The sequence below is a fragment of the Megalopta genalis genome, chromosome 3, assembly GCF_051020955.1.
Source record: "Megalopta genalis isolate 19385.01 chromosome 3, iyMegGena1_principal, whole genome shotgun sequence".
NCBI classification, from domain to species: Eukaryota; Metazoa; Arthropoda; class Insecta; order Hymenoptera; family Halictidae; genus Megalopta; species Megalopta genalis.
Window position 1 is genome coordinate 15,100,136 of NC_135015.1, and position 12,799 is coordinate 15,112,934.

The following is a 12,799-nucleotide window of genomic DNA, read 5'->3' on the forward strand; positions in this document are numbered from 1 at the left end:
TTTTGCGGAGTTGATCGTTAATCATTAGACTGCGGATTTTTATGCAAAATAAGAATTCCATCTATTAATTGCAATTGAAGCAATGTGAAAGTACAATTGTTTCTAGTCGGACTGATAGACTTTTGCGGAGTTGATCGTTAATCATTAGACTGCGGATTTTTATGCAAAATAAGAATTCCATCTATTAATTGCAAGATGCAAAATGCTGAAGCAACGTGAAAATTCAATTGTTTCTAGTCGGACTGATAGACTTTTGCGGAATTGATCGTTAATCACTAGACTACGGATTTTTATGCAAAATAAGAATTCCATCTATTAATTGCAAGATGCAAAATGCTGAAGCAACGTGAAAATTCAATTGTTTCTAGTCGGACTGATAGACTATTGCGGAGTTGATCGTTAATCACTAGACTGCGGATTTTTATGCAAAATAAGAATTCCATCTATTAATTGCAAGATGCAAAATGCTGAAGCAACGTGAAAATTCAATACTTTTCTTAATAACTTCGATAAATTAAAAACACCGTAACAGTATGTTAGAATTCTTGAAAAGTCCCTTCTATTTTGCAATTGGTCCATTAATCTGCAACGAAACAAAAGCCTATACGACTGAGAACTCGGTATGAGCAAAGGGAAAAAGTACTTCCAAAATTTTTATACCGATAAATCTAAGCCTTGCTTTCAAAAAGGAAAACTTCCCCGTCAACTACAAATTGTGATAATCGCTGCAGAGCTAACCACTGTTCTTTAGCCTCCTCTCTATTTCGAGTAGGTTTATCGGATAGTCCTAGATATTCATGCAATTACAGCGAACAAGAAGATATCGATCACATTGTCTGGCAATTTTACGAATCTCAAAGATCCAAACTGCACCAGCAACTTATTAGCTCAAAAATGTTTCCACCAACCACCATGTCTGCTTTGCTTGTTGAACCCAATATCGAAGCATGTGCACGAATCCTATTATTCTTAACCCTTTGCACTCGAAGCTACTTTAACTGTAAATATAAAATCACTTTTCTCACTTATAGTATTTTTTATTTTATATGATAAAATGCATTTTATGCATATGAAATTGATTCTTGGGACTCGCACAACAGTTACACTCTTAACAATTTTTCAAATCTAAACTTTGTTAATATAAAAATCATCTTAAAACGTGATGTAACAAATTTTAGTGGTGCCTCTGAGTCACCACTCGAGTGCAAAGGGTTGAAAACGTGTAATATAAACGTATAAATGACCCATGAATGACTATTCAAGGTTTACGATTAAGTACACTCGCTTGACCAGCGAATAAATCTGAGATTTGAAAGCTTACAATAAAAGAAAATTTGCAACAAAACGATTCGCAGTCAATTAATCGCTATCCGAATCGGCCAAAAACTTTCACAACAGCAACTTTCACGTTGCTTCAGCATTTTGCATCTTGCAATTAACAGATGGAATTCTTATTTTGCATAAAAATTGGCAGTCTAGTGATTAACGATCAATTCCGCAAAAGTCTATCAGTCCGACTAGAAACAATTGAACTTCCACGTTGCTTCAGCACTTTGCATAAAAATTGGCAGTCTAGTGATTAACGATCAATTCCGCAAAAGTCTATCAGTCCGACTAGAAACAATTGAACTTTCACGTTGCTTCAGCACTTTGCATCTTGCAATTAACAGATGGAATTCTTATTTTGCATAAAAATCTGCAGTCTAGTGATTAACGATCAATTCCGCAAAAGTCTATCAGTCCGACTAGAAACAATTGAACTTCCACGTTGCTTCAGCACTTTGCATAAAAATTGGCAGTCTAGTGATTAACGATCAATTCCGCAAAAGTCTATCAGTCCGACTAGAAACAATTGAACTTTCACGTTGCTTCAGCACTTTGCATCTTGCAATTAATAGATGGAATTCTTATTTTGCATAAAAATCTGCAGTCTAGTGATTAACGATCAATTCCGCAAAAGTCTATCAGTCCGACTAGAAACAATTGAACTTTCACGTTGCTTCAGCACTTTGCATCTTGCAATTAATAGATGGAATTCTTATTTTGCATAAAAATCTGCAGTCTAGTGATTAACGATCAATTCCGCAAATCGGCCTTCTAACGCCTTCTTTTCAATGTAATTAGCATCGTTTATCCGTTTTAATTCTAACATACGGCGCGTTTCGCGAGAAAAGTCGTGTCGCAGAACGACTAAACGGCGAAAGGGCTGAGAAACATTCTCTACGAGTTGAATGGATGGTTGAAATGAAGTCCTAGATCTGGCTTCCCGGAACCGGCGCGGCGGAGACGTCCGATCTGGCATGCATGGATCGTGGAACACCGTAAAACGTGGAACGATACGAGATAAGGAGCGAAGAAGCGATCGTAACGAGCTCTCCGAAAGTCCGGTGACGAGTCGCGCTGCGAATTCGCTCTCGACGGACGATATCGCGCAGCAACTTGCCGCGCGGCGTTATCAAGCGCGATCGAATGAGACCGGGAGAAGCGAAAGAGAACACGCTGTTAAATACAATCGATTATCCGGGACGAGACGCGGGCCGCGCGGGATTCGCGCGAAGGAGGTAAAAAAGTAGGAAAGTGCCAGGGGCCGCGGCGCGAAATTGTAATGAAGTTGACAGTTTCAGATATTGCCCCGACATTCAATACCGGGGTAAAAGAGCTCCCTGGCGCGGAGATCGAGCCGGGGGCCCCGCCTTTTCTGCGTTTCGCTTGATCCCTGAATGGGGGAGAAAAATCCATTTAGGTATTTCAAGAACAGTCGCCGAACTTTATATTATACAAACACGATGCTCTGCAGAACGATGCTCTCGCATTCAGCGACTTTTCAATAGGCCATTCAATACACGTACCGTGAAACAAATTGTCCGCGTGATATAAACGGTGTCCCGTTATAGAAACGATTTCAATCAAGAATTAACACCTACGGCCGTTCGAAACAATACCATCGGAGAACGAAAGTTCGCGTGGCATTTATTTCGAAACGACTGCCAGTCTCGACTCTGTTTTAATTCATTGCAACGAGTAAGATAGATAATTATGTCACGATGTATAACGATGTATAACAGATATATAATTTATTGTTTAATTGAAATATGTGTACCCGTTGCACTCGAATGGCGACTCCGAGGCACCGTTAACAATTGTTATTTATTATTGTATCAAAATAATGTTTATAATATAATATATATATAATAATAATAATAATATTATATAATAATATAATAATTAATATATTATTATAATTATATATTATATATATAATATAATATAATATAATATTTATAACTTATTCATATTTTTAAAAAAATACTGTTAAAGATGTAACTATTATACGAGCCACGAGGCTCAGTTTCATATGCATGAAATGCAATAAGATAACATAAAATAGAAATACTGTTATAAATCAGAATAAAACTATTTTCCATTTAGCATAAAAATAGTGAATTAAATTAAAATTAAATTGAATTGAAATTTAAATTAAAATAGAATTAAAATCATTCGCGCGCGACAGCTATACTCTAATACCGCAAAGCGAGGAATCTCGGACTGAACGAAAATATCCGCACTTCGAAATTCTTAAAAAATTCGGGCTACTTCTGTTAACGAGAAGAATATATCGATCGGTGCGGCATCGAATCGTTTGTAAGTCGCGAACTTTATAATCGAGGATTTGAAACGCGAAACTTATTCTATTCCGCGGCCGAGTTCCACATTTTATGCGCCACCCAGTAAATGATTTCGCTGGGAAAATCGGGCGACCTCGTGTCCCACCAAATTCCGCAAAATTGAGCACTAATCTACCGTTTTACAGAGTGCCGTGAAATTTCGTGATGGTAGTAGAATGTGGTAGTCATCAACGAAATCGCTTGCTGCACGCCACTCTCTTTCATTTCCGGAATACGTTTAGGTGTTACACTTTCGGAAGATGTTGCAGAGATGGCGACGATATCATCGCGTACATGCGAAATCCTGCAGCATTTGGACACTTGGACGTGATTCGCGGTTGAAACGCATAGAAAGGCGGTCTCAAAAGTTGGCGTCTTTCTTTAATAACATTCGAGATAATCCAAATGTTTGTCTTGTCTTTCAAATTAATCGATCTATATGTCGAGGAATTATTATTCAGAAAAATAGTACCTCTTCAGCTTTCGCGTCGATCTTCGGACAATAATAATAATCTTGAAAAAATAACATCGACTGAATTCGAACTCATCTGTCAATGGTCTATGACCAAAAATGTTGTATAATTAAAGTATAGTTTTTCATGGTTAATTTTCCAACTATTTACTCGGCAAATAGGCAACACCGATTGTCAAAGCCTAATACAGTAATGTCTCCCTAATTGACGCTTGAATAGTACACAAAAACGAACAATTTGGGAAGAGAAGATACGATTATTTGAGCCTTAGACAAATAATAATCTTGAAAAAATTTACATCGACTGAATTCGAACTCCACTCTCAATTGTCTATGACAAAAAATGTTGTATAATCAAAGTATAGCTTTTCATGGTTAATTTTCCAACTATTTACTCGGCAAATAGGCGACACCGATTGTCAAAGCCTAATACAGTAATGTCTCCCTAATTGACGCTTGAATAGTACACAAAAACGAATAATTTGGGAAGAGAAGATACGATTATTCGAGCCTTAGACAAATAATAATCTTGAAAAAATTTACATCGACTGAATTCGAACACCACTCTCAATTGTCTATGACAAAAAATGTTGTATAATCAAAGTATAGCTTTTCATGGTAAATTTTCCAACTATTTACTCGGCAAATAGGCAACACCGATTGTCAAAGCCTAATACAGTAATGTCTCCCTAATTGACGCTTGAATAGTACACAAAAACGAATAATTTGGGAAGAGGAGATACGATTATTCGAGCCTTAGACAAATAATAGCCTTGAAAAAATTTACATCGACTGAATTCGAACTCCACTCTCAATTGTCTATGACAAAAAATGTTGTATAATCAAAGTATAGCTTTTCATGGTTAATTTTCCAACTATTTTCTCGGCAGATGGGCAACACCGATTGTCAAAGCCTAATACAGTAATGTCTCCCTAATTGACGCTTAAATAGTACACAAAAACGAACAATTTGGGAAGAGGAGATACGATTATTCGAGCCTTAGACAAATAATAGCCTTGAAAAAATTTACATCGACTGAATTCGAACTCCACTCTCAATTGTCTATGACAAAAAATGTTGTATAATCAAAGTATAGCTTTTCATAATTAATTTTCCAACTATTTACTCGGCAGATGGGCAACAACGATTGTCAAAGCCTAATACAGTAATGTCTCCCTAATTGACGCTTAAATTGTACACAAAAACGAATAATTTGGGAAGAGAAGATATGATTATTTGAGCCTTAGACAAATAATAGCCTTGAAAAAATTTACATCGACTGAATTCGAACTCCACTCTCAATTGTCTATGACAAAAAATGTTGTATAATTAAAGTATAGCCTTCCATGATTAATTTTCCAACTATTTACTCGGCAGATGGGCAACAACGATTGTCAAAGCCTAATACAGTGATGTCTCCCTAATTGACGCTTAAATTGTACACAAAAACGAACAATTTGGGAAGAGGAGACAGATTATTATTCGAACCTTGCGCCTCGTTTTCATAGTTGTTGAGAATCGGTAATTATAAAAACGAGGCGCAAGACTCAAACTAATCGTATCTCCTCTTCCCAAATTGTCCATTTTTGTGGACAATCTGAGCGCCAATTAGAGAGACATTACTATATTATGTCAACAGAGTTCGATCAAATAGAAATTCGCTGTTGCAAGCATTTATCAATCCTACTCGCTCTCTTCTCATTTGTTTATTGATTTAGCGTGTGAAACACCGTTCATCCAATTTTTAGCATTACGAGTATCATTTTACATGTAAATAACTTTTATCGCAGCCAGATGAACTCTTTTGATCGAACAGCGTTCGCGAGAAGTTCTAGTCAACGATCAGCCACCTTTCCATTCACATATTCGCAGGGTTCGTTCATATAAATTCACGAGTGTGTAGCTATACCTGGACAGTCGGATATTTGTGATTAAGCGCACCCCGACTCTCCCAGTAGCCCGATAAAGTAGACACCGCAATTTATCGATCGCTTTTGCGCTTTTCCGGGCAGAGTATTTTCACCTGACTATTACTTTTGCTCCTCGCGCGCTGTAATTTATTTATCATCGAACTTCGACGAGTGCTTTTGCAACGTGAAAATCGATTTTCAGGGTGCCTCGTTCATTCAACGCGAGTCTGAAATTACCAAAACCGACAGTCGCTATGTTTCTTCGAAGTTTGCAATGTAGGATGTATTTTCGAAGTTCCTTTTTTTTTGAGATTCTTATTTTTGACGTGAGAAACGATTTCGAACAATTCAATCGGGCGAATACGAAATACAATAAATACACCATTTGCAGGGAAGATATTAATATCTTTTTTAGACAAAAATAAATTTTTCTTAATTTCGTTATACAATTGAAAGAATCCCTCTGTGAAATCCTAAAAATTCTCGTTTCTCATTTGTTATCAAAATCTTATTGCCGGTTTTCTAATATAATATTAAATAATAATAATAATTATAATATATAATATAATAATTATAATTATAATATATATATATATATAATAATTATAATTATAATATATATATAATAATATATACAATATACATAATAATAATAATAATAATTAAATAATAATAATAATAATATTAAATAAGAATATTAAATGTTTTCTAAAAAGCGAATTTTTTAAAAATTCACTCATTCTGTTAGAATGTGATCCGCAGATAGTGTGTTAAACGACTGTTAAATTACCACTAGTTATTATTTCATTAATATCTATTTCGAGAAAAAAAAGTACCGTAAAAAAGCGTGCTGTTTTCGGAAGGAACTCGCCAATTAGATTGAAGAAAGCCCGCTGAACGAATTTCTCTGAACAGTAGCGATGACACGGGAATTGAAAAGAAAGGGAGCCGGCATAACGCCGCCGCCCTCCACCTCGCTTCGCTTTCATACGCAATAAAACTCGCAACGTTGTTGACAGAAAAATAAAGGCTGCCCGTATCCGAGCCAGCTGTGCGCCGAAATATCGCGCACCCTTTCCGATTATGTTTTTATGCAAAAATACGACGGTAAATATTTCGCGCGTGCGAAAGCGGATCCCCGAAAATACCGAACGTGAAACTTTCGTTCTTGTGAAACGCGTAATAACGTGAATTCGTAATTAGACGGTGGATCTTTGTGCGAAGTAAAAATCATCTAAGTTAATTGTAAGAAATATGAATTGTGATTGAAAATATATCTTTTCTCTCTGTTAACAATCCTAACAAGTTGAGAATAATTTAACAATATTCTTAAACTCTTCCAATGTCCTCTTAGTTTTGTACTTGACCTACACAATTATGTTCATAAATGCACAAAAATCCGCAATCTATTCAGAAATTAACTTTAAAGAAATTCTTGAAAAAATATATCGATTCCCGAAAATACCGAACGTGAAACTTTCGTTCTTGTGAAACGCGTAATAACGTGAATTCGTAATTAGACGGTAGATCTTTATGCGAAGTAAAAATCGTCTAACTTAATTGTAAGAAATATGAATTGTGATTGAAAATATATCTTTTCTCTCTGTTAACAATCCTAACAAGTTGAGAATAATTTAACAATATTCTTAAACTCTTCCAATGTCCTCTTAGTTTTGTATTTGACCTATACAATTATGTTCCTAAATGCACAAAAATCCGCAATCTATTCAGAAATTAACTTTAAAGAAATTCTCGAAAAAATATATCGATTCCCGAAAATACCGAACGTGAAACTTTCGTTCTTGTGAAACGCGTAATAACGTGAATTCATAATTAGACGGTGGATCTTTATGCGAAGTAAAAATCGTCTAAGTTAATTGCAAGAAATATGAATCGATCGAAAATATCTTTTCTCTCTGTTAACAATCCTAACAAGTTGAGAATAATTTAACAATATTCTTAAACTCTTCCAATGTCTCCTCTTAGTTTTGTATTTGACCTACACAATTATGTTCATAAATGCACGAAATCTGCAGTCTATTCTGAAATTAACTTTAAAGAAATTCTCGAAAAAATATATCGACTTATCGATCTTCGTAGAATCAGCTTGTGAAAACTAAAAGCAATCTTTGATGTTGTACGTAGAGAAGTAATTCTTTCAACTTGGTGGCAGGTCTTTATAAAACGCCTTTTAAAAATCTGTTTGCATAATGGTCCCGGCCAAGATCACCTTGATATTAAAGAAAATTTCGCTCGATCAATATCAAGCAGACCGTAACCGATTTGGGAATTAATGAAGGCCGAAGTACAACACCGCATACCTACATAAATTATTCAGAACTTAATGAAACCACGCGATGACGTATTACACGTGAACTCCGATTTTCTAGTTTATTTATGTTACAATCGAATCAGACTTGATTAAACCGCGGTCGAAATCTAATTACCAGACCGCGAATTTTATGCATTTATGGCAACGACGAATAGATAAAACAATGAAATAACGAAATTAATTAGTAATAAAATAATGAAAAGATCGAAAGAAACTAAGAATTAGTTTCATTTCATTAAAACTGTTTAAGAAAGAAGAAAAATTGAAATTGCCTGCTGTTATGGCATTGTCTATATATATAATGCCGAAATTGCCTGCTATTATATATTATATATATATAATATATGCAGACAATAGAAATTTATTTTCCATAAAAATCCGCGGTCTAGTAATTAGTAGACTGAAAATTTATATATATATTGATTATATTGCATAAAAATTATATCATCTATTATTATACATCTATATATATATATATATATATATATATATATATATATATATATATATAGAGAGAGAGAGAGAGAGAGAGAGATTATATTGCATAAAAATTTTCAGTCTGCTAATTACTAGATTGCGGATTTTTATGGAAAATAAATTTCTATTGTCTGCGTATATTATATATATATAATATATAATAGCAGGCAATTTCGGCACGAATTTCAAGAAATAGGAACTAAATAGCAAATTCATTCTTCCATCGATCCTTTTAATAGATCAAAAATAATAGATCGACATTTCTAACTTCCTTTAATCTCCGCAATAATTTAAATCATATCTACCCAATTTTGTCATAAATGCATAGAACCTTCAATCTACTAATTACCACCACTGCCGATAAAATTACCAAATCCGCTGCTCGATTTTCAATCGATTCCACATTACCGCGCTGATTTAAAATTTCGCACCGCACATTTCAAATCGAAATGCAAACAGCAGCGTTACTTACAGTCTCATTATTTACTTGACGCGTCGATAAACACGATCGCGTCGCATTCCCTTGCGCCTGGAGCATAACCGACGCACTCCAAATAACTATACATCGTAACTACGCAAATAGCTGCTACGCGACAGCCTCGAAATCATCCTCGAACGTTTCTCGTAGTCCCTCTTCGATCTCCCCGTTATCTTGCGTTTCATCCGTCAATTTTTCCGACGAACCGCGCGAAATCCGCAGTCCACGAATAGCCGTCCGGCGAGAGCCGTGTTTCGCAGTTCTCGCGGCGAACTGCTTGTGTCCCGAAACTCGAAAGGCAACCGGTCTCGGGACGAAAAGAAGAGAGCCGAGCACGCGTGTGCGAATCAGCTTACCTGCCACGAGATGAAGCAGCACCAGCCCGACGAAAAGACGGTCCATTCTTCCGTAGGAAGGTATCGCTGCCGCTTCTTGGATCGCGCGTTCCGGCAATCGATATCTGTCCGGAGGGCCGACGAGAACCTTCCCGATGGATCACTTACTCTCGACGGAGGGTTAAAGGGTACGATCGCGGCCGAATTCGCGGCCGTTCGCACACGGTCGAACCGGGAGACGAAACGACGAACGAAACCGTCCCGCGACAAAACCGATGAACCGTTCCTCGACTTCGCCGGAAAGGAACTCACGTGGAGTTCGACGGCGGATGGTGACCACGAGCACGACAAGAAGAAGAAGAAGAAAAAGAAGAAGGAGTCGGAGAGGCAGGCTGGAGGAGCAGACGGTGTCGAGCACCACGCGGTCTTGTTAACTAAGCTGCTGCCGCTCTTTGCGGGCCTGTGTGACACGCTGCATAGAGCGCGGTACGAGGCCGGTTCGAAGACTGAGTACGAGTCCATATCCCGGAGGCTGACTTCTCTCGGCCCTACCAGGGCACGCCGTACAGTAATGCCCGTCCATTGCCCGCCTCTGGATAACGTTTCCTTCCACCATTAGGCAACACGCGATACCCGCTCCGTGGGACACGCCGCGCCGCCGGCCGGCCAGAAACCGTTGTGCAGGACTATCAAGGATCTTTTCGAGGACTCGCCGAAGGGGCCCCCGGGGAATTAAAAGCGATAAGATTATCGCGGCGAGACTTCTTTTTTTCTCGAATTCGCCCGATTCGCTCTTCTTCGAGCCGACGAAAACCGTGAATTCGTCATCCGCGCGTTGCAACATTTCGGTCGATTCGGTGGCTTTCGTCTCGTTTTTTCTTCGATATCCCAGCGATTTTGCTGTCATCGAGAACTGTGAATTCATCGTTCTACGACTATGCAGGTGATTGTTTAGCTCGCGTTTGGTTCTGAATCCGGCTGATTTCGCTGTGTGAAATTTCGTGGGAAATTGTGGATCTATCGACTGATTATCGTGACAAAGGCTTTTAATTAGCCGCGAATTAATCGGTGCGTTTGACTCCGACGACTCGCGAAACAGTCTGAAAGTAAAGATGTTCGGATTCTCGTGGCTCGGTATTTTCGAATACGGCTGAGTACGCTCGGTTCGCCGAAAACTGTGAATTCGACCGCTTGGACGATGACACGTCTCGATTTTTTTGTTAGCCGTAAATGGATCGAGGCGTTCGACGGCGTCGCATAAGTTGCGCGTCGTTTCGTCGCGCACATTTACGGTGTTTCTCGTTAATCTTCGGACGTCTTAATTGAGACGGAGCAACTGTTTCGGAATTGGAGAGAACGATTTCAGATATTTCGACGATAGAACGGAATTTTTGTGCGGGAGGAATGATCGAATAAAGGCCGTAAAGCGTGCGCGATCTATTAATTAATGGTAATAACACGTGTTTTCCCGATAATAAGTCCCGTGTTAATCGGTGCTGTTAATTAATATAATTAATGTAATTTCTATAATGAAAAGTAGCTGAATAAATTGAACAAGCGCAGAGTCGCTCGCGAATCGGGCGACAAGCTCGTAACGCGGGATCCCTAAATTTTCGGTGGCCAACTTTTTGAAATCAAGTTACATTTACGTTAATTGCGTCGGGGACGGGATTTAATCGAAAGTTTAATCTGACCCGCGAAAACGGTAATTGCGTGGCTTATCGTCAAAATCTAAAATTACAGGAAAAAAGACCTTCGCTCTGGGCCGAAATTCGAGGCTGTGTGGTTCCAAAGTTCTCGCTAAGGAAACGAAAAACTGCTTCTTTGTAATCGGAGCTTCGACGGTTATCGTTCGAATTGAACAGTTGTTTTCGGTGTTCGACGTTGGATCGGAGTAAACTAAAATCAACGAAAACGATAAACAATCTTCATCTCGTCGGCTCGTAATAAATGTGTCATCTCGACTTTATTATTATTATTATTATTATTATTGTTATCCTTTTTTACGGAGGAATATGTAAACGCAAGTCAGCATGTGAGCCGTTTATCTTGAAAGTGGCATAAGTCACTTTACCGTGATGAAAAGTGGTGATTTTTTAATGTTTATACGAAATCATTTATACTGAGAAAAATATCAGTATCCTGAGACAACAAATACAAGTAAATCTTTTCGAAAGTTAGCATTCATATTTTTAAACGTGTTAAAAAACGCAAATCCTTAAATATATCGACTTAAAAACAAAGCGACTTATGCCACTTTCAAAATAAACGGCTCATACATGTATACGAGAAGACGATATTATATATTATATATTACATATATATTACGTTTTTATATAAACGAACATTTTAAATACGGCCAAATGTAACAATAATTCTCGTAATTGCAGCTGTGATATTGCACTACCGTGGCGGTGGTGGTGCTGGAACTCTCGGAAATTCGTTCACGTTTCGTCAGCGCGTGAAAATTTTAATCGAATTGCCGCGTGCATGCATCGGAGCAGCTGAAGTATAAATAATTGTAGACTGGCCGTACGTTGCCAGTGCCAGTGGCGATTACGCGTCACCCTGTTTAATTTCGTTCAATTTATAGAAAACTCTGCATGGAACACCAGTAGAACGCTCGTCCATATTCAATTTACTATGACTTATTCGACAATTACCGCTTAAGAAAGAAATACGCTATGCACGAATTATTAAATGCAATCCAACGCGTCTTCTAAACAAACAATTATATGCTATTTCGTAACAAAGGGTTTCTTTGTGTACTATCATTTATCATATATCTATAATAATATAATAATAATATAATATTATATTATTATATATATATATAATTATAGGTATAGGTATTTTTATTATATATATAATATAATATAATATATATATAATAAAAATATATTATTATAATATTATATTATATTATATTATTATAATATTATATAATATTATATTATATTATATTATTATAATATTATATAATATTATATTATATTATATATTATATTGTAGTATAATATTATATATATAATAAAAATACCTATAATAATATCGTACAACATATTTATTGTATACATCCGAGACTACATTTATGGATATATGGTAGAGTTGAGATTATCCGGATTATTG

At 36.9% G+C, this 12,799-nt stretch overlaps 1 protein-coding gene across 2 annotated transcripts in view; it reads right to left on the bottom strand.

Moving 5' to 3' along the window:
* The window catches only part of LOC117229483 (uncharacterized), a 264,414-nt gene extending 254,188 nt beyond the window's left edge, over positions 1–10,226 (bottom strand). The window contains exon 1 of one of the 2 annotated variants that reach the window (XM_076520184.1): positions 9,692–10,226. In XM_076520184.1, the coding sequence (XP_076376299.1) occupies positions 9,692–9,737 (46 nt within the window). In that variant the 5' untranslated portion in view covers positions 9,738–10,226. The remainder of the gene's footprint in view (positions 1–9,691) is intronic. The other variant, XM_076520179.1, reaches the window with a different exon arrangement.
* Between the last annotated feature and the right edge of the window lie 2,573 nt (positions 10,227–12,799).